Source organism: Monodelphis domestica, chromosome 6, assembly GCF_027887165.1.
Source record: "Monodelphis domestica isolate mMonDom1 chromosome 6, mMonDom1.pri, whole genome shotgun sequence".
In the NCBI taxonomy this organism is placed as follows: domain Eukaryota; kingdom Metazoa; phylum Chordata; class Mammalia; order Didelphimorphia; family Didelphidae; genus Monodelphis; species Monodelphis domestica.
Genome location: NC_077232.1, coordinates 127,020,811 through 127,042,866, shown reverse-complemented (window position 1 = coordinate 127,042,866; position 22,056 = coordinate 127,020,811). Strand labels below are relative to the sequence as shown.

The following is a 22,056-nucleotide window of genomic DNA, read 5'->3' as shown; positions in this document are numbered from 1 at the left end:
AAATGTAAATACACATGTAAATATATGTAAACAGTGTATATTATAGTTAGAAATGTAAAATTAATTGTATTATAATATGTGCACATGTATATATGCAATACACATGTAGATATGAAGCATAGTTATGTGTATATAGCATACATGTACATATTGTATGTATTATGTGTATGTATATATATAAAACTTATATAAACAGATCACTTATGTTTAATTTTATCTATTGTTAAATGTATTTTGCATAAGTAAGTTTGATGATTTGGTTTAATTTTTTTAGACTAATGTAATGTTGTGTTTAGTGTATTTTTTCAAAGATTTTCTCTAAGTTTGAGGTTTATGCATTGCAATAGTAGCAAAATTTTCTGTATTAGTTGAAAAGAGTAGTATTTTATGATTTTAATGTTTTGCATGTATTTGTGTTTATCTTTTGATTTTGATGTTATTTGCTTGTTTTGTTTTTGCATATGTTTGATCTGTATTTTGAACTTTGTAATTGTTCATTGTATACTTTACCTTTTTTCCTTTCCTTGATTAAATCTCTAGAATAGGAGAGTATTAGATAGGATAAGATAGTTGAGTATAGGTTGTTTATTATTTTGGATAGAAACTTTAGTTTAAGGAATATGTAAGTTTGTTAAGTGCACAAATGCCAAAATCATGCTTTCAATATGATTTTCGCTTTGTGCAAAGGGGGAACTGTAGTAAGGGATTTCGAGTAGGGCATAACAGGGAAAGCTGACAGCATGCGACTCTGCAGACCAATATTCCACTCAGAACTCCCAGGACTGGGACTGGACACAGAGGCAGTTGCTAGAGAGAGTTGGTGGACTCTGGAGGAGAGAGAAGCTGTTTTCGCTAGCAGCCAGGAAACTGGATCATCTGGAAGGAGTGGTTGAGGAGTGGTTGAGTGAGTCCACACTGGTGGACAGTGTGTGTGTATGTGTGTTAATCCTTATTCCCTCCTGAACCCTGAGAGTACTCTTCATCTTTAGACTACTGTCTGGATCAAAGAAGGACTCTTGGTTGTCAGATTTCTTCGGGCCCTGTTGTCTTTGCCCCTACAAATTCCTCTAACTTTAATTACTCCTTTAATTAGTTAGGTTAAGATTATTTTAGAAAGTATAGGGTTTTCATAATTGTGGTGGAATTAAAAGGTATTCCCTGATTCCCTTCCATGTCCCCCTTTTAGTTAAATAAACCTTTTATTTTATTTATATAGTTAGTGTAATCCCTTCTTTTAACTTCCCCATAGCCAAGGTGACTGATTTGCTAAGTTATTACATGACCACCCTGACCAATTTCCATGCTGCCCCTCTCACTATTATTTGCTCTTTAAAAAATTTCTCTTTTGTTATCAGTTTCATAGATCCATAATTATGAATCTATGAGAGTCCTTAAGGGTCACTGAGTCCATTTACTTGGCAAGAATGCTTTATATACTATCCCTAAAGATTAGTCACTTAGGCCTCTCTGGCTTTCACATCACCAGTGATAAGGAATTCCCCACTTCATTATACCAAACATTTAATTTTCAGAGTTCTATTTGTTCAGAAATTCATTCTTTTATCGAGCTGAAATTTCAGTCCTAGTAATTTCCATTATTCCCAGTTAATAGCCAACTAATAATCCTTCCACAAAATATATGAACATTTGAAGACAGCTATCATTTCTCTTTATCTTCTCTTCTCCACTTTAAACATTCCTAGTATTTGGTTGTTCTTCCAGTTTCTGTATAACTTAAACTATGGTAATTGGGATTGAGTACAATACACCTCATGTGACGTCTAAACAGTGCAAATTAGAGAGGAATCCTAGATTCCCTTGACATAATATTTCCATTGATGTGGCTATGATTGCAATATTTATGTTTTTCTGATTGAATTTTTACTTAAAAAAATAACATTACTGAAGTGAGTATGATTTACACTGGCATTCTGGATAGTTATACTTGAGTCACACAGAGTTTGTAGTTGTGGGATTGCTCAGTCTATTTCATGGAAACTGCCAATATGTTACATATTTTATTCCTATTAAAATTTATCTTATTTAAATTGGGGAGTCAGTTCAGAAAATCAAACAGGAACAACCATATCTAAATACATATCTAAACTTGGAAATAATTAAACAGGTTTCTGGGTTTTTTTAATTCAAGAGTTAAAGAATTTAAAAAATGAATCTATGCAAATTAAGTAATCCAAATATGAAATGGTATAATAATATGATCAAAATTGAGTTATTAAATAAAAACACATCTTTTGAGGGAACACAAAAAAATGAAAATATTTTTTTTTCTATACAAATACACAGTAATAGAAAAAGGAAATACCTAAAATAAGTGTTTAAATTATTTTGGCAATTTCACTGAAATCCTGACCTATCTTTTTATATTTTACCTTAATTTTTTCTAGAGACATCACCATTCCAACATTTCCAATTGTACGATAAACCCGGATTGCAAACTCCACCTCCATGTGATGTAGGCAGGCTCTGGCAAGTTCATTCCAAGTATCTTGATCATTGAGGATTTTGCACAATTCCCATGCATCAGAAAACCTATAATACAAAGACAAACTGACTTAAAATTATGCCATAGATCAGAAGTTCTTAACTTAGGATTGATGGACACACAAGTCCTTTATGGATAGATTTCAGGAAGTCCATAAATGAATGGAAAAAAATTACATCTGTATTTTCACCAACTTCTAATTGAAATTTAGTATTTCCTTAAATTATGGACATAGTCAACAAACATTATTTTTAGGAATTGATATGTTTCACCAAACTATCAAGGGGGTTATAACACAAAAAAAGTTAAAAGCCCCTACCCAAATCTGATAAAAATGCCTTCTAAATATAAGATTAATTTTTTCCCAAGTTTTTCTTAATCTGTGCTTCTCTTTTTAGAGCTTGCTCTAGTAATATAAACCATTTTCCTTTTAAAATAATATTTCTCAGTCTTCACATTCTTCTTTAAGATCATGTTTTCTTCTGGGAAAAATCTATTGCTTTATGAGTAATCAAATAAAAAACTATATTCAGATTCTTAACAGTTAATCCTATTTTCCACTTTTAATCTAAATTTTTAATTTAATCTGCCTTTGACAGATAAGAATAGACATTTCTATACCATTCTGAGAAAATGATCACTGTGTCTAATTAATTATGTTAATTTGATACTTAATTAGACAGCTCAATTAATATTGATTAATACACATATAAAAATTAATGATACTGATCAAATTTCTGTGTAACAATTGAATTATATAATTTTTTCTCATATTAGAATTTTGCTATATCAAATACAACTATACAATAAATTGTTCATTAGATTGGGCTGAGATATTTATATTAAATTTTCATATTAAAACTTAAAAATTTTAATCTTGGAAATTATAACTAGAATGTGATTTGATCTAAATTACTACAAAAGAAAATGAAAAGTTCAAAAATTGTGTGCATATACATTTATCTATTTAAAATCCTACCTTTTTAGCATTAAAGCCAGTGTTAGCATTTGTTTCAGCTCATTAGGCTCAGGATCTTTAAAAGTGCCAAGGAAGTTGTGGGTGTTAAGGTAGATATTGTTGGTTTTTCCACTCTGTGTCTGACATGTTAGTTCTCCATTATATAATAGCAATGGTTTATGAGAAAATGGAACTTTGGTACCACCTGCCAAAATTACCTTGGAACCTGGATTATAAAAACAATTAAAAAAAAGATTTTTTTTCTTATTTGTAACATTTTTAGAATACATCTGGCAAAGCTGACAGCAAATATGGGCATAAATAGCACAAAGAAATTATTCTGGTTTAATTTAGTCACCAAAAGAAATCCTATTAACAAATCTATAAAAAAGATAATTAGGTACCTTGTATAGTATCCTTATGAAAGACAAATGTATACACCTTGTCATCATCATAGGCAATAAATATGCCTTTATCCAATGGCCAGTTTTCCCAAAGAACACTTTTAATAGTTGGTGAGAAATTTGGAATTTCATAGGTGATATCATTAACCTACAAAAAAAAGCTTTATTAAATTACCTCATATACTTAATTATCATTAAGCTTGGCAGAAGGGTTTTTGCAGTTCTACCCCAATGCTGTTCCCCTAAACTCACATTCAACTTAAAACACCAGGGAAATAGAGGGAAAGTTTCTTTTTACATGCTTATTTGACATCTATCTGCTGGAATGTAGTATATGAAAATATTTATCAAGATAAAACCCAATAATTCTAGCAAACTGGAGGGAAATAGTATGAGATATATACCAATGAAGCTTAATACTAAAAATAATAGCTTCTAAGCCAAGAATGACAATTTTGGATCTTAAAATTTTTCAAAATGTTAATACTCTGTTTAGAAAAAAAATAAAAATAAATTGATGTGAATTAATTTGATTTAAATGTTTGGAATGTTTGTTTCAAAATCGGTTTGATAATGCATTCTAATAGATATATAGAGTATCCTTGAATGGAAATAAGATTTAACAAGGAAATTGACATAATGCCTTACAGTTCAGAAGGCACAGTGGACTTTTGCCCAATTTGAGTGTAGCATGTATAAAGAAACTTCTTCCTCTGGCTCATTCCCGTGGGGGCATCATCTTCCAAATAAGTTTTAAACATAATAAAATTTGCAGAGAGGCACACTAGAGGTTGCTCTGCTGGCAGAAGAATTAATAAAGCAATGGAATGGCTGCTCTGACAGCTCATATTCCCAACAGTGCAGAGGAGAGAAGAGTTCTTCCTTATCTTAGGCAGCAAAGAAAGCCATCATCAGACCTACTTCCTACAAGCACAATAGATAGAAGCAGATTGAGTGAATCCATATCTGAAAGCATACAGGCAAGTAAACAGAATGACTGCACACAGTAGTGGCCTGAGAGGTTATAAATTATCATGCAAGCAACAGAAACCATTTCCTTTAAGTAGGTTACATGGGCAACAAAGTGTAAAGACAGCATACATGAATAGTTTAATGTAATAAAAATAAAACTTATGACAAATTTAATGTGACATACTTAATAAATGTATAATGGTTATATATATACTACAGGGTAATTAAGCATAAATGTTAAGCAGTTCAATAAGTTAACATAATTATAATTACTTTTATGTAGTTCAATCAAACAGTTAAGAAAGTAGTTCAATAAAGAACATAAAGCACTGAACAGAGAGTCAGAGGACCTGCGTATTGATCTAGATTCTACCATATTAACTCTATTTGGCCTTGGACAACTTATTTCACTTTTTAGAATCTGTCTCTCTTATCTGTGAAAAGAAGAGGTTTGTCTACATGATCTCTTAGGACTGACCCTTCCAGCATTTCCATTATATTATGCTGCCTTAAGGTTTCTAGAGTCAGCTAGGAGGGGAAATGGATGGATTATGAAACCTGTTGCCTTTCTGAAGCCATCTGGATCCACAGTATAGGCAGACACAAATACTTTTCTGGCTGGGCTGTTTTCTCATAACACCAATTGAGAGCCAGGACAGGTGTGAGGAGGCAGTGGGGCTCAGTGGAAACACGAGGCATTGAGAGCCAGAGGCCTGGAGCTCGATTCCTAGTTCACTGTAGCATCAGACCTGTAGATCCTGGGAAGGTTTCCACCTCTTGGTTTTAGTGTCTCATCCGTTGAATGAAGAGGTTTGCCCAGATGATCTCTAAGGCCTTTTCTGGCTTTAAGTCTATGATTCTATGATGCTTCTCTGTGTCATGAAAACTTTTTCCTTTTCTATAGGATTGAAGACCAGAACTGTGGCAGCTTGCCCAGCCTCCTCCTAGGAGGTTAGAATGAAAACAGCAGTAGCTGACTCTTTTTGACTACTTCCTTCAACAAGGGAGGGAGTTCAGTCTCACAAAATCCTCTTTCCTTTCTTCTCTTAACAAATGGATTATACAAATAAAGAAATCTGCAGAGGGGCTCAGGGTAACTATTGGATCTTCATAAATTCCCCATAGGAAGCCACTGTAGTCTACTGAGTAGTGAAGTCACCAGGTCAAATCTGGGCTTAAGGAAAATTACTCTGCCATCAGTATTTAGGATAGTTTGGAATGGTGAGAAACATAAGGCAAAAAGGCCATTTAAGAGGCTAAGGTATTATCGATGTGAGCAGAGTCTAAAAAACACAATATTTGCCAACTGATTAGATATATGGAATGAGAGAGACTAAGCTTGACCAAATGGAGGCTCAGTACCTAGAATTAACCAAGGCATAACCTACTAAGCCTTAGCTGGAAACCAAAGCTTTGGAAACCTCTCCTGCACATATGCCCCATTAAGGGATATCCTTTACATGTCCCCAGACTGCATATTAGAACACATAAGCAATTTACATAAGCTGACTTGGAAGTCCTTAAGAGGAGAATTCCTAAATTTGAGGATGAACCTATTCAAATGGTTTGAGAGTTTAAAAGGGTCATTAATATTTTTGATCTGAACTGTAATTACTTTGAAATACTGACAGATGAGGTTTTAACAAAATGTGAGAAGCAACAAATTATTGAACAGACTAACAATAATCCTGCACTGACACCCTGGCCACAAACTGACCCACAATTAGAAATGGATTCTGTGGAGGTATGTAGACATTTGTGCCAAGCTAGAGAGTCTATTTTGGAAACAATGAAAGTCAATTCCAAGCATCCTGGCACATGGTCTAAATTTGAGAGACTGAGGGAAGAGGCAGGGGAGACACCATCTAGTTTTTTGGATAGGAATATAGACTCTGGGGAGAAATGGCTTGGGATGGACTTATTGAAGGAGGAAAATATCATTCACACACACCTTCAATTTATAAAAAATGCATGCCCATTTGTAAGGATTTTTTTTAGGAGCAATTGCCCTAATTGGTTCACTATGGCACTATGGCATTGGACAGCTAATTATATTTACCAAGATGAGAAGGACAGACAATCTGATGATAAAAACAACATAATTGACAACCTGACTAAACAATTAAAGGAAATACAACAGAAGCTCAAAGATATTGAAATCCAACAAGTGAAAACAAATGCAGCTTTGAGATCTTATAGACAACCTAAAAATTATTTTAATCCTAGACCAAATAGACAGAATCCGTGAAGGTGCTATTTATGTAACAAAACTGGCCACATAATGAGGGAGTGTTGGTTCAGGGGACAATTCTCTGGACAAACTTTTAGGGGAAACTAGGTAGCTCATTTAACAATTACAATAACTTTAGAAAGAATTCTTATGGTCATAGCAACAGGTTTAACAATGGCTTAAATGGGGGTAGCAATGCATATCAAAGACAAGACTATAATATCTGCGGTAATCATGGATGTTGCCATGGTTCACAACAAGCCCCTGACTCGGACACAATGTAAGAATATTGTGCACACAATGTAAGAATAAGAATTGCACACAATGTAAGAAGGCAGGAGTGCATCCTAACTACTCTCAGGTGGCAGGGGACAATGTTCAGAAACATGATCTGCAAAAAGGAGCTAATGCATTATGAAGGTGTGATCAGGGCAGTACAGTTATAGAAATGCAAGATGAAGATTGTGGGATAGAATATGTACATACTGAAATGTTAAGTGTGAACAATGTAGAACAAACTAAACTGATGGAAGGTGTTTTGAAAGAGATAAATCCTGGCAAAGTGATAGGAGTGTTGAACCCTGGCAAAATAGTGTTGCAGAAGAAAATGGGGAAGTGGAATGTGATGGACAGGAATTAGAGATGCAGTTTTCTGATCGTTCTTTTTTGGCACCTACTATAGTTACACATTCTCCACCAAATAGCACAGAACCCCATGTATCACTGAAAGTAGGGGAGCAAATTTGATTATTTGGTTGATACAGGGGCTAGTAAATCTGTTTTGCAAACATCCCCTAGGGAGTGCAATTCTGTAGGAAATATGGAAGTAGTGGGGGTAACCAGAAGACCACAGAGGGTAAAAAAACTACCACCTAAAATGGTATCACTGAGTCCTTTAAGTGTGGAACATTCCTTTCTCCTAATACCAAGTTCACCAATGAATTTACTTGGCGGGAATTCTTTGCAAATTAAGAGCTACCATACAATGCACACCTATTGGATACATATCTTTACAACTTCTAGAGGAATCCCTGAAAAATTTTCCCATGTTATTTTTAGACATAGTTGAGGCAGAGGGAGAAAGAGGTACTGTTTATTCTATTCCACACAATATTCCAGAACAACTATGTGTAAAAAATAAACTCGAATCCAGGACTTTAATCCCCAGAATTCCTTGCTCCACTTCCCCAGAATGCTTTGTAATATCACTGAATTCTCACCTGGGCTGAGAGTGAGATGGGATATTTAAACCTGGTTGTGAATAGGCTCGGCCTCTTTTGGACTTCTGTTTTGCAGCAGACATGTCTCTTCCATGATGTGAGGTTATCCTGTCTAGGCCTCTCTGGCCTAGGCATGTGCTTTCTTATTCTGTATTTTCTTTAATCCTTAACCTTTAATAAACCTCATAAAAATATAATACTCCTTGCAGAGAGAAACTAATTTCTACCTGCCTCAGTCTCACCAAAATTTTAATCTTTACATATGGGCTTGTTTTTCTACAGATGTTGGTTTACTTAAATCAGCAACTCCTGTTAGGGTGATTACCAAAAGAGGTCCCCCACCTTGTATTGCATAGTACCCCTTAAGTAAAGAGGCAATAGAGGGCATAAGACCAGTTATAGAATCATTGTTGCAGCAAGGAATTATTGTACCTTGTATATCAGAATTCAATGCCCCTACACTCCCAGTTAAAAAACCAAAATTCGATGAAAATGGGCATACTTGCTACAGATTTGTACAAGATTTAAGAGCAATCAGTGATTATGCTGTAAAATCCCAACCAATTGTCCCAGGCTTGGTTATGATTATCTCCTCCATACCTAGCAATGCAAGGTACTTCACAATGGTAGACTTATGTTTCACTTTCTTTTCCATCCCTATACACAAAGACTCATAAAATATTTTTGCTTTTATCTGGCAGGGAAATTCTTACTGTTGGACTCATCTGCCATAAGGATTTTGCAAAAGTCCCTCCCATTTTTCACAAATCCTAAATAAAGACCTAAGGGTATTCGTTTTAAAGACAATAACCGAGTGCACTTTGTAGATGACATTCTTCTAGCTTCTCCAAATTCAAAAGTGTGTTTGAGAGACAGTAAATTTCTTTTGCGTGAGTTGAATAAAAGCAGTCATAAGATCTCCAAAGCAAAGCTTCAGTGTGCCTACCAAGAGTTGGGTATCTAGGGTTTATACTGTCTAAGGGATCCAGAAGTGTTTCCCAAAAGCGTATAGCTGATATCCAAAAGTTTAGTGCCCCCAAAACAAAGAGGCAACTCAAGGCTATACTTGGTATGACAGGATTCTGTTGCCAATGAATACCTGGGTACAGTGAACTTACCAAGTTACTGACAATCTTGACTTGGGATGCAGTCTCAGAACCACTCAAACTCAAGGCAGAACATCTGCAGGCAATTACAAAGCTTAAGGAAGCTATTCTTTCTGCTCCAGCCCTTGGGATCCCAGATTACAATAAGTCCTTTATACTATTTTTTTTAATCCCTTACCTTCTGTCTTGAAGCCAATACACAGTATTGGTTCCAAGGCAGAAGAGTGGTAAGGGCTAGGCAATGGGGGTCAAGTGACTTGCCCAGGGTCACGCAGCTGGGAAGTGTCTGAGGCCAGATTTGAACCTAGGACCTCCCGTCTCTAGGCCTGGCTCTCAATCTATTGAGCTACCTAGCTGCCCCCTATACTATTTGTTAATGAAAGGAAAGGAGTGGCTTTGGGAGTCTTAGCTCAGACTTTAGGACCAAATTATCATCCAAAAGCTTACTACAGTGGCCAATTTGATCCAATTGCAGTTGGGATTGCTCCATGTTTATGTGGAGTAGCAGCTGCTGCATTGTTTGTGCAGAAATCTGCAGATCTAATTCTCAGTTGTCCACTCACAGTTTTTTGCTCTCACCAGATAGAAGCCCTTATGCTAAAATTTTGCACTGAGGCATTCTCAGAACAACATATAGCCAAATTTGAAATAATTATTTTGGGGAATGAACACATACAACTCAAAAGATGTTTTTTAAACATGTTTTTAAAAAGTATTTTAAATCCAGCAACACTACTACCTGATCTTCCAATCAATGGTGTAAAAGAGAGAATATACATGCATGCAAAGGACGTAATCTGTCAATCAAAATGAAGATTCCATCGGAATGTTACCAGGAAAGACAGTTGGAGCCAAGCCATTCTGAACTGGGCTGAGAGACTTGGTGGACTAAGTTTTTGGCTTTTGGTGCAACTGATGGTGGTGGCATAGCCTGAAGAGCTAATTTGTATCTCTGATTCTTATTTGGCTAATTGACAGAGAAGAAGAAAGACTGTTGTCCTCCTATCTCTCTGACTGACTCTGTGTCACAGTTGTGACAGAACTGCCATTTCCCCAATATCCTCCAAACCAAGGCTCCTTGTAGAGAATAGGGAAACCTATCCCTCTTACCTTATCTTCCATCCTTTCCTGTCTTCCCCAAATAAACCCTTACTTTGAGTTAAAGAAGATAAAAGAGTATTTTTCCCCAAAGCATCATAGTCCACCCTGAGTGACTTAGAAGGTTTAAGGGAAAGGGGGAGGGGAAGTTGAAGACTTCTGAAGTGGGAGGTAAAGGGAGGAGGGTAGGCAAAAACTTGATCCATTAGTCATCTAAAGAATCAATCAATATATACCCTCAGAAATATATCTATAGCAATGGCGAGCCTTTGCACAATTGCACTACAGTTGTGCAATTAGCAGAACAGCCAAGACAAGATTTAAAAGACACACCACTTCATAATCTTGATCTTGTGCTTTTCACTGATGGTTCTTCATTCATGCAAAATGGTAAATGTTTCATGGGAACAGTGATAGTAATTCAGTTTGAGACTCTATGGTATGCTTCATTGTCCATGAATATGAGTGCTCAAGGGGCAGAGTTAATAACTTTAAAACATGCTTGTATATTAGCCAAGAACAAGAGAGCAAATATCTATATAGACTCCTGATATACGTTCAGAATATGTCATGCAACCAGAACGTTCTGGAAGCAGAGAGGATTGATAACAAATAGTGGTAGAAGGTTGCTCATGCAGGGATGATCACAGATTTGCTATCAGCTATCCAAAAACCAAAGGAGTTGGCAGTCATTCATTGTAAAGGTCATTGCCCTGGGTAGAGATCTAGTCTCCTATGGAAATCATTATGCGGATTTAACAGCTGTATATGCAGCCCAGAATGTTCCAGCTTGCATTATGAATCACTGAGTCAACAGATCTTGAAAAAGTATATCTGGACTCTGAGGTTCATAAGTGGAAACAAGATTTTGGAGCTAGGAAAGAAAATGGAATCTGGGTATCTTTTACAGGAAAGCCAATTCTCACAAAAGCTTTTTATAATCATACATGCCAGAGTATACATAACAAAGGTCATTTTAGGGCACAAGCCATTAAAAATACAATCAAAAGGTTGTGGATTGCCCCAGGGGTGAGCATAAATGTTAATGAAATCTGTTCAAGTTGTTCTACCTGTCAGAAATTCAATCAGGATATCTTTAAGAAAAAAGGTTTTGGTAGGAGGCCATTAGCTTACAGTTCATTCAACAATCTCCAGGTAGACTTTATCAGCATGCCAAAAGCAGGAAAATATAAGTTTTGTCTAGTATGGATGGATAAATTGACATGGTGGCCAGAAACATTTCCATTTAGTAAAAATATATTAGTCTTTGTAGTTAAGATCTTATTGAGGGAAATTATTTCAAGATTTGGGGTCCCAATTAAACTTGACTCGGACAAAGGTTCCCATTTCAAGGACATGATTTTAAAATAAGTGTATGAGAATTTAGGAATTACAGCCAAATATCATGTGCCATACTATACACAGAGCTAGGGGCAAGTAGAATGTCTGAACAGGGAAATCAAAACGATGATAGGGAAACTTTGTACTAGGACATATCTCAAATGGCCACCTTTAGCATTATTCTATATAAGAACTAGACTGAGGGCTGACATACATATTTCAAATTATGAGCTACTCTATGGACATCCACCTTTGCAAGCAAAAACTTGCAAAACTGCTTTTGTTTCTATGTTAGGAGGAGACATGCAAATTACATTCTACATAATTGCATTGTAAGCGAGACTTAGAGAGTTACAAGACATGAGAATTCTGGTTCAGACTGGTCCTTTGGACTATTCACTTCACAACATAAAGCAAGGTGATTTGGTTTACATCAAAATTTTTGGCAAAACATCAGCCACAGAACACACATGGATTGGCCCTTTCATAGTATTTTAGTCTCACCTTCAGCAATAAAAGTCTTAAAAAAAGAATCATGGTTCCATTGCTTTTGTGTTAAACAAATTCCAGGGGGAGGAGAAGGAGAAAGAATTCCAGAAGAAGGAGAAGAAATAGAGATAACTGAGAGATTTTTCAACAGGCAACAAGTCAGCAGGCAAAAAAGATTGGGAAGAGGAGATTCCAAGAGAAGAAGACTGAAGACAGAAAAAAGCAGAGCAAGATCAAAGAGGAGAGAACAGCAGACCAGACACTTACAGGGTAACAGACTTACACAAGAATCCAACACAGAAGAAGGGAAATGGATTATGGACATAAATTGTAAGATAATGCATCATTCTAACACTGCACAGTTTTCAACATAGTCACAAACAATACTACATATAGTACTACCAAGAAGTATGAAGACAGAAGAAAGAGACATCAGGCAACAAGAGGAGAATCTGAATATCTGGTATTTTGTTAATGCCACATTTACATATAGGATACATATCTCACAAATGTTGAAATATTATAAAGAAGTGAAAGTATTCAAGTAGATAAATGAATACATATAAATCACTTGAAATGAAAGGATAATAACTATACTTGGTAGTTCCACGAGGTCTTATCTAAATGGAAAGTTTTATGGCATTCCACTTAGGTAATATCAGAATATATATATAGGCCTTTTATAAAGATTTTGTTTTTAATTATTGTCAGAGGGAGGATATTTATCTTCGTGACAATACATGTATATATTTGTACATACTTGTATGTAATCTGTAACATAATTTGTAAATAACATACATAGAATAGGCAAGTGTATAAAAGTGTATATATTGTAAATTTTTGCACATAACTTTGTACAGGATCTGCATATTTTTGTATATTTGATTGTGGATAGTTACATATTGCAAGAGTTTAATTTTTTAAAAATCTGTGTATATTTGTACATTTGTATAGAAATAATTTGTGTATAGTTGTAAATATGTACAAATTTCATGTATATTAGATGTGTGCATAGTTAAAATGTTAAAAAAGTTAGATTTCTTAGGATAGAAGATGCAATTTTCAAGTTTTCTGTAGACAGATTTTGTTTTCTATACGAGGATAAGGTTTTAGCACTGACAAAGTTTTTGTTTTGAATTGTTCAAATAAGATTTTTCACATACAATTTGCATAAGTTTTTTGCACAAGTTTTTGCATAGTTAGATAGATTTTGTTTTTTGTAAAAGTGTAAGTTACATTGTTTTTTTTTGTAATTTTTTCTTTTCAATTTTTGTTAGGTTGTTGTGATAAGTTTGTTTTTCTGTATTAGCCTTAGTATGACAGCTTATTCTTTGTAACAACTGTTTGTGAAAAAATTTTTTATTAAAATTTTTTCTTATTTTCTTATCTTGCATTTAATATTTTGAATTTTTGACTATTGTTTTTTTTTGCAAAATGTAAATGTTTGCATTTTTATTTTGTTCTATGTAACTTTATTGTAATTCCCTTTTTCCTACATTATGTCCCTAGAGTAAGGTAGAGTATAGGAGTAGGGAAGATAGATAAGTTTAGGATAAGGACTGTTTGTTATTTTGGGTAGCATATTTTACAGGTGATCATATGAAAAAATTTGTCTTCAACAAATAATTTTATTAAATGATCATAGGGAGGAATGTAAGAATGAGATTATAGAGAGTTAAATTTTAATAGAAGTTAAGTTTAAGAAAATTGTAAATTGTCTCTAAAAGAGCTGAGTTTAAGCTTTGGCTGAAGGAACCCTGGAGTGTGTTCTGGAATGCAGTGGGCTGAGGAGGAAAGAGTTTGAAGGTGCATCTGCCTCTTCTTGTCCTGAGCTGAGGAGGAAGGAGCTACTTCTTTAGGCTTCTCTATCTCAACCTGTTTTGTGGAAGAAGAGACACTTTCAAACCATTTTTGGGTTTCCTTTCAACTGGAGAACAATTTGAAGAAGAAAGAGAAAGGAGAAGGAGAAAGCATAATGACAGGAAGGAGAAACCATAGAGATAAGCAGGAGAAACCATAGAGACATAAAGGAGGAACTATAGAGACAGGAAGTGAGGTAGAAAAGGTTTTAAAAGGGATGAGCATTATTTGTCTGGTGTGTCAGTTGCTGACAGGGCTGACAGTTGTGGAGAAATTGGCTGCTGGGTGTGAGTTGGTGGTTGGTGTTTAGTTGCTGGAATATAAAGGTGGGCCTGAGCTTACTAGGAGGGCTTTTAGGCTTTTGGTTTGGGCTGTTAGGTTTTTTTCCTTTCTTGAGCTTTTTGGAAGGTGGCTGGTCTTCATTGACAGGTCTAATTGAGGTTGAATTAAACACTGATTGGGTTGGTTTTAATTGGGAAGATTGGGTTGGAACTTTGTGGGGGGGGGAGTTGTTATTAGCAGTAGTTATATGCAGTTATAGGTAGATATAGTAGTTTTAGGCAGTAATTATAGGTAATATAGACATTAGGAAATTTTCTTTCTCTACCTCTTATATTTCCCTCCTTTACTATATTTATTTTACTATATTCTTTTACTATCTCTCTTTTAATTAAACTAAATTGTTAAATTATTAAAAGCTGCTCTTATTTTGTTAAAACTCCTAATTTAGCTCTTACAATAGGGGGTGTATAATTAGAATCTGATCTCCAAGACTCCAATTTTCAGCATCCCACTTTCATTCTCAAATTACATGCTTACATTTTGGAGATAAAATTTGGCTCTCTCTCTTCTCCTGCTAACACGGTTGGGAAAACTTCTCTTTACTCAGACTTTTACCTTTGTTTTTATTTCCTCTACTTCAAGGGATTATTAATAAATCTTATAAAATATAATACTTGGAGTTTTTGGATATTAATTTTAATCTTACAGGGGTGTTATGAAAGCACTCAATTTCTGAAGAACAGAAGAATAACAAAAGAAGAAGTGAGCTCCAGGTATAGAAAAAGGATTGGGATCCACAAGAAAGGCTTCTATTCAATTCTTAAGTGCTTTTCCCTCCTCACACAATATGCCTCATCCCAGTGGGGTGTCATGGCAAAGGTCAGTTAACTGCTATGAGATTTCTTTGCTGTGAAGTAGAATGAAGCCTGGGGCAATTTTTTCAAGACTGCTGCCTAGCCAACAGAAAGCTTAGAGAATTTGTGCCTTTTGATCCTTAGCAGAAACCAAGAGCAGGAAAAATGTGTTTAAGTACTTGAATATCCAAAATAATAAAAAAAAATATGTGTACTAAACAATGCAATCACTTTAAATACTTCAAATACCTGTGATTCTTATCAGCATGAACTTGTCCACAACCCAAGAACATTATAACTTCCATATTAGATGGGAATTAACTATGGCTGAACAAAATTCATTTTCTGGTGGCAAATTTTATGCTATGAGTGTAATACATAGTTTAAAAATAATATATTAAAAGCCATTTAAAAATCTTTAACACAAAATTTAAAAATCTAGTTACTTTTGAATTATTCAATAAAAACAGTAATCAACAAATATTTAAGTGCTGGCTATGTTCAAGGATCAATTCTAGGCAATAAAGGGGACTCAAACATAGTCATTACTTGCAAAAAACCTGAAAATCTTGTTGGAAAATGTGACCTAAACATATGAAAAAAATGACAAAATATCAGGCAGATAAAATGTCTGGCACAGATAGTAAGTGTTTATTTTTCATTAACAAAGTTTGAAAACAAAAAAAACTATGAAAAATTATAGATAATTTTTTTTAAAGTATGAAAATAACATGCAATATGGAACCATTATGATAGTTCAACTATAAACATAACAGTGACCTAAAATCCTAAAGCCCTTGAATTATTTTAAAAGGAAATTATATATTCATTTTTTCTTTATTAAAATTTAAGAACTCAAGGGAAAAGAATATTTGAAATTATTTTATGAACTTACAGGACAGTAGACAAATCCTTCACTTTTTTCATCAATGAAAACTAATTTGGTCCCATTTGGATCAGGAAAAATTTTTTTCACGCCAACAGGATGTCGATATTCATTCACGTATTGCCAATCTTCAATAAAGAAATACCTAATAACGCCAGTCTAAAAAAAATTATAGTCATGAAAATGTTATGAGACATTTTCTATTTTTAAAGCAAATATTTTATATTTTAAAAGAAGAATTTAATTCAAAATGGAAGTTAGTCACTTATGGTAAAAATAACAAGTAGATCCAGATCCTATGTTAACTATGAATATTTTGTGATTCAATTCTTTGGTAATTCTAATATTCCTAAATATATTCTTGGCATCGCCACATTTTACGTCCTCTACTTAGAGGAAACAGTCATTTGAAATTGATTTTTATATCAGTGATATTAGGCACATACTTTTAGATCCTAATTGTTAAGTATATTTAGTAAAATTTTCAAATATGAAATAAGCAGAAAAATATTAGAGATTATAAGATTTAGACAATTATGGGATTACCACAAATAATGATTCATTAACAAATCACAGTTGCTACCTTTGTTTTCAAAGTTCAGCCAAACATCATTAATTTATGTGACATGGTGTACAGAAGTAAGGGAGGAATCCTAATGTAATTGCTGATTATAATGCAGGTGACCTATCTTACTTAAAAGATTGTAACTTCTCTACTCAGAGTACTTCTTAGTATCAAATAGAGATAAAAACATGAAAATGCTTTGAAAAAGGAAAGGTGCTTTAGATAAATAAGTATTATGATTGTATGGTTCACACTTTTCTTCATGTAAAAAAAGGTATGACTAATACCAAAAAAAGCCAGGATAAAAGCATTCTCAAAATGTAGTAAGAAATTGGAACAAAGGAAAGTTACCAGTTAGGAAAGAAATTCTGTAAGGAGAAAATTTTAAAACATTTTTTCTGCTATTTTTCTAAAGAAAGAAATTCTTATGACTTAATAATGAACTTAACTTCTCTTGTATTTATGGCATTTTGACACTTTTCTTATCTTTTTGAATGTTACATTTTCTAGTCTTTTTCAAGAAAGAATTAAAAACTAAAGCATTTTATTAATTATTTTGATTACTATAGATTTTCTTAAAGATTAAGATCAGGAGAATGTCATAACAAAGTGATCCTTTACATTTTATTCATTTTCCAAATTGTTTTCACTTTTATCTATTTAGTAAAGTCTAAATCCATTTCAGATATGCAGAAATTATGTTTTCATGCTATAAGAAAGCTACAAAAAATAGTAAAAATGTTTAAACACATTAAGAACATTATCTTCATATTTATATTTGACCTTAAGTTCATAAGTTCAATGTCAAAATAGGTAGAGTGCAACATGATACTATCTGATCAAGAGGTAATACAATAGTTCAATTAGCTAGAATGAGCAATTTTCTACATATTACAACCAAAAGAAGTAAAAAAAAATATGAAAATACATACATCTGTGCCATAAATCAGAAAATCTCCAGTTAAAGCATGGCATAAAATTCGGCATTTGTCGTCTACCTCTGGAAAAAGTCGGGTCTCCCGCTCTTCTTCAGCATCCAAAATTTCACTTTCTATCTAAAATGTTAATAACAGCAATTTATGAGTTAGGTACTTCATTTTTTTCTTCTATCCCCACCAAGGTCATTTATCTACTTAGCTAGAATCCAACTAAATTCTCTAAAGATATTGATATGGATGAATAAGGAGACTGCTAACTAATTTAGATGCCAAAAAGCATGTACAGAACATGGATCCAAAGATAAGAAATGGTGGATGAAAAAGCATAGCATAGCATAGCATAAGCATAAGCACGGCATAGTCCTATATAAATAGGGTCAGAAGCACTACGACTGAGAATTAGAGAAGCAAAGGCTAACCAAAGTGTTTTTTTCTTCTTTACAGCCATGCTGAATAGAAAAGGAAGAACAAAGAAGGGAGAGGGCCATTGTTTTTGATTGGTAGGATGAAGAAAAGTGAAGACTGAAAGAAGGTAAAAAAGCTCATTTATTACTTGGCTTCTGTTTCCTTTGCAAAGAAAAAGAACCATAGGACTAGAAAGAGACATAACAAAGTTGGTTAAAAGGAAGCTAAGATCCAAAATAAGAAAGGTGACACTAAAATAGCATCTGGCTGTCCTTGATTAGTCATTTGTCCCAGATCAATTAATCAATCAACTGATCAGTCAGCAAATATTGACTAAATGCTTCTATTATGTGTCAGATACTATGTTAGACAAGAAGATAAAAGAAATGAAAATATCTCTGTTCTCATAATGATTCCAAGATGAGCAGGGGCTAAGGGGACATTGGAAGAAGTCTCATGCAGGTGACACCTGAGCAGAACTTTTAGGGAAACAAGGTAAAGGTGACTTCCAGGCTTGAGGACAAAGGCATAGAGACAGGAAATTGAGAGACATGTGTGAGTTACAATAAGAAGACCACAGTGTCCTTGGCTGGACCAGAGCGTGAATGGAAATAATGTATCCTCATGCTGTAAAGTAGTTTGGATCCATGTTGAGAAAGACTCTGAATGTCAAAAAGAAAGGAGATTGCACTTTTTATGTAGGACAACGACCACTCCCCCTCTACCACAGGTGGGGATGGGGCAGCACTTTCTCTACAACTCATAATTTTTGAGAGTTTCCTTGAGGCACATGGTGTAGTTAAGTAACTTGACTAGGGCTTAAACAGCTGCCATTTGTCAGAGGATGGATACAAATCTATGTTCTCCTAGCTCTAGGACTAGCCTTCTTACCTTTAGGTGAGGGTACCACTTATATTTTACATTGCAAAGATTAAATTTAACTCTCCCCTGATTGTGAAAATGAAATTAATTAACTCTCCCCTGATCGTGACAATTAAATTAACTCCCCTGTCCATTTTTAGATTTAATCACAAAAAGTGTAAACACCTTACTGACAGTGTGCCCATTTTTTATCTAATCACCAAAAGTGTAAACATCCCACTTAATCATTAAGTGGGAAAGGTCTGTGACCCACGTGCACAATAGTGGGTGACAAATCAGAATCAAACTGACTGCCTCATGGGCCGTCTGAAGCAAAGCTTCAACTGTGATTGGTAGATGTAAAATTAGAGGAAGGCACAGGAAGTGATGCAAAAGAAAGTGTCTTTAAAAGGGAGTTACAACTTCCTGAGTGGATTTCAACTGGGACTTCGGCTTCTTCTGGAGTTATGAGTTCGAGTTGGAGGCTGAAGAAGAATCTGCTGACTGGACCTGAGACCCTGTTCCTGGAGAAACTGTTCTTGAATCACTCCCTTTGGACATATGGTGGTATTAGGGTACCATGAGAGTTTATTGTGCATCCTTGGGCAAGCCACTTGTTTCATTTTCAGCTTCCTCATATACAAGAGTAGATAGTTGAATCTTTAAGGTCCCTTCAAGGTCTAAAACTATTCTTTACTATTAGGCCTTAGTCAATTCATCTTCTACTACTTATCTTATCTCTATAGGTCTTTGGATTCTCAAAACAAGACTCACCATATGTAACTGTATTTTGCCTTCGAAAAGTACAGCAGCATAATCAGAGTGGAGGCACATACTAGCTACTGTTCCCAGATATTCAACATCTTTCAATTTTTTCACAACTGTAGAAAATAAGAAAACATTGAAATACAGATGATATATGTAATGAGTTTTGCAAAAAAAAATTCAAACTAATTAATTAATTAAAATGTAAGGGAAGTAACAAATTAAAATGTAAAATGTAATTATCAATGTTTCAAAACTTTTCTAAACCTCTAACATCTTCTAACTATTTTTCTTAGGGAATATCTTAGTGAAAACTTAATGCCATTTCCTACTTGAGTAGAATCATACTCTGTTATGCTCTATGATTGATTGATAACATATAATCTTCAGTGAGGAAGTGTGTGAATGAATAGAATGTAATTTTTTTTTCTGATGTCAAGTCCCAATATTTCAAGAAAAAAAATATCAAAAGTACAGAGGCAACCCTCCCCACCAAGCTGTCTCATGTTATATAGGGTTATATTACCCTAGGTATTGATTAGAATTTGTGGTATTTCCCTGTAGTTATTAGTGGCTGTGGGAAGGATCTTGAATTGAGTTAGATCCTTGGTGTGGCATTTGAAGGAAATGGCTGAGTTTAAATTCTGAGTAATCCACCATATATATATCTAAAACTATTTATTTGTATTTAAAATTTAGTAAAAAGAGAAAGTAAAATGAAGGTAAATGATGAAAGAAAATATTCCCTAAACCTAATAAGTTCTCTACTTAAACCAACCCAACCAATTGCCCTGCAAAGGACATGTTCTTTGTCTGAGGGTAGACACTACACTTACTAAATTTGGTAATCTAACTTACTAACCTTTTTCCAAAAACAAAATTATTAACTAAAATTATAGAGATCTGCCACTTTCCTATTTTCAGCCAAAGATTTCACTGTGCCTGTAAGAGTGACAAGATGTTTTCTCAATAGCTGCCCTCTGGTGCCACCAGATGGATTCTGCAGAACTGCTCAGTAACTCTCCTGCTTTTTTTTGTTTTTTTTTTTATCAGACTCCTTTCCAACTTCTTCAAGCAAGATGCAAAACTCTAAGTTTTCCAAGGCTGATCAGCAGCAAAGCCAAGAGCAACCAACTTCCAAGTCTCTTTCCCAGAAGTGGTTGTTGGTTTTTCAACTGACACTCCTACGGCACCCTACAAAATTCTTTTCCTCTGACATCATCAAGGTTCTATGAAAATTCTTAAAGCAGCCTAGAAAGTTTCAGATTCCTTTTATATATCTTATATTTGACTATATTCTTTAACTATGCTAATTATACTTTTATTACTATTATTATTACAGTTAGGAATTATGAAAATTAGGTTTATGATGTCCCAAAGAACAATTAATGACAATTTGTGTGTATTGTGATGAAGCTATCAGGGTACCTCATATGCTTATCAATAAGCTCAAACATTTTTCATCCTCAAGTCAACTTTCAATGCTCAGTATACAATGCTTTATTAAGGTAATACTAGTACATTTGTCAGAGGTGATTGTTATAACCAGTTTTAGACTTACCATCCTCTCCAAGGGCATAAAACCATGCTCGATTGTTCATTCCCACAGCCAGATGATAAAGGCCTATAGCTAGGAAGTTAGGTTCCACTTCAACAGAAACAGTAATGGGTAGCTCCTGTAAGAAAAGTAGTCCTTGTAAGAAAGCTTCTATAATTACTTTAAGTTTGTTTATAAATAAATTTTTTTAAACATTATTTTATTTGGTCATTTCCAAACATTATTCATTGGAAACAAAAATCATTTTCTTTTCTCCCCCCCCCCACCTTATAAATAAATTTAAAATAATAAATTTGTCATACTCCTTCAACAGGGTTGGCTACTGTCACTTCAAGGAGAGAGGTAAGATATGCGATCCGTGTGCTGCAGTTGTCCCCAAGAACTGGAAGTTTGGTCAGGAAAACATGGAGGGAGCCTCTTTGAGTAGACACTGCCAACAATTGACCATCATCTGTCCAAGATAGACTGCCCAACCCTGAAATGATTTTTTTTCAAAAGTGAACTGTAATTAAATAATGAACAAGAAGTTCAAGAAATGATATTTATTTCAGAGTTTCAGAGAGGAAAAGGTGTATTTTAAAACATTTAAAAAATAATATGAACAAATTCTTTACTTAACCTCTCAGTTATTTTCAGAGTAGAAATTATACCATTTAGTATCATTTGAATATATAGAATGATTCAATATCCAAGTGGAGAGTATATTTTTGCATTTGCAAACACAGATCAGAGGTCAAAGGGACCTTATAGAGAACTTCTAG

The 22,056-nt window shown here is 34.3% G+C and overlaps 2 protein-coding genes across 3 annotated transcripts in view; one reads left to right on the top strand and one right to left on the bottom strand.

Moving 5' to 3' along the window:
• The window catches only part of RFC1 (replication factor C subunit 1), a 168,344-nt gene extending 146,852 nt beyond the window's left edge, over positions 1-21,492 (top strand). Inside the window, exons 26-27 of the transcript XR_008912856.1 lie at positions 18,151-18,238; positions 20,791-21,492. The gene's annotated coding sequence lies outside the window, so the exon portion shown is untranslated. The remainder of the gene's footprint in view (positions 1-18,150; positions 18,239-20,790) is intronic.
• Positions 1-22,056, bottom strand: part of LOC100022178 (WD repeat-containing protein 19) — a 99,812-nt gene that overhangs the window by 52,552 nt on the left and 25,204 nt on the right. For both annotated transcript variants that reach the window (XM_007496552.3, XM_007496553.3), the window contains 8 exons: positions 21,598-21,770; positions 21,299-21,413; positions 19,747-19,853; positions 17,701-17,823; positions 16,213-16,362; positions 3,866-4,013; positions 3,483-3,687; positions 2,391-2,550 (listed from right to left, as the gene is read on the bottom strand). In XM_007496552.3, the coding sequence (XP_007496614.1) occupies positions 2,391-2,550; positions 3,483-3,687; positions 3,866-4,013; positions 16,213-16,362; positions 17,701-17,823; positions 19,747-19,853; positions 21,299-21,413; positions 21,598-21,770 (1,181 nt within the window). The remainder of the gene's footprint in view (positions 1-2,390; positions 2,551-3,482; positions 3,688-3,865; positions 4,014-16,212; positions 16,363-17,700; positions 17,824-19,746; positions 19,854-21,298; positions 21,414-21,597; positions 21,771-22,056) is intronic.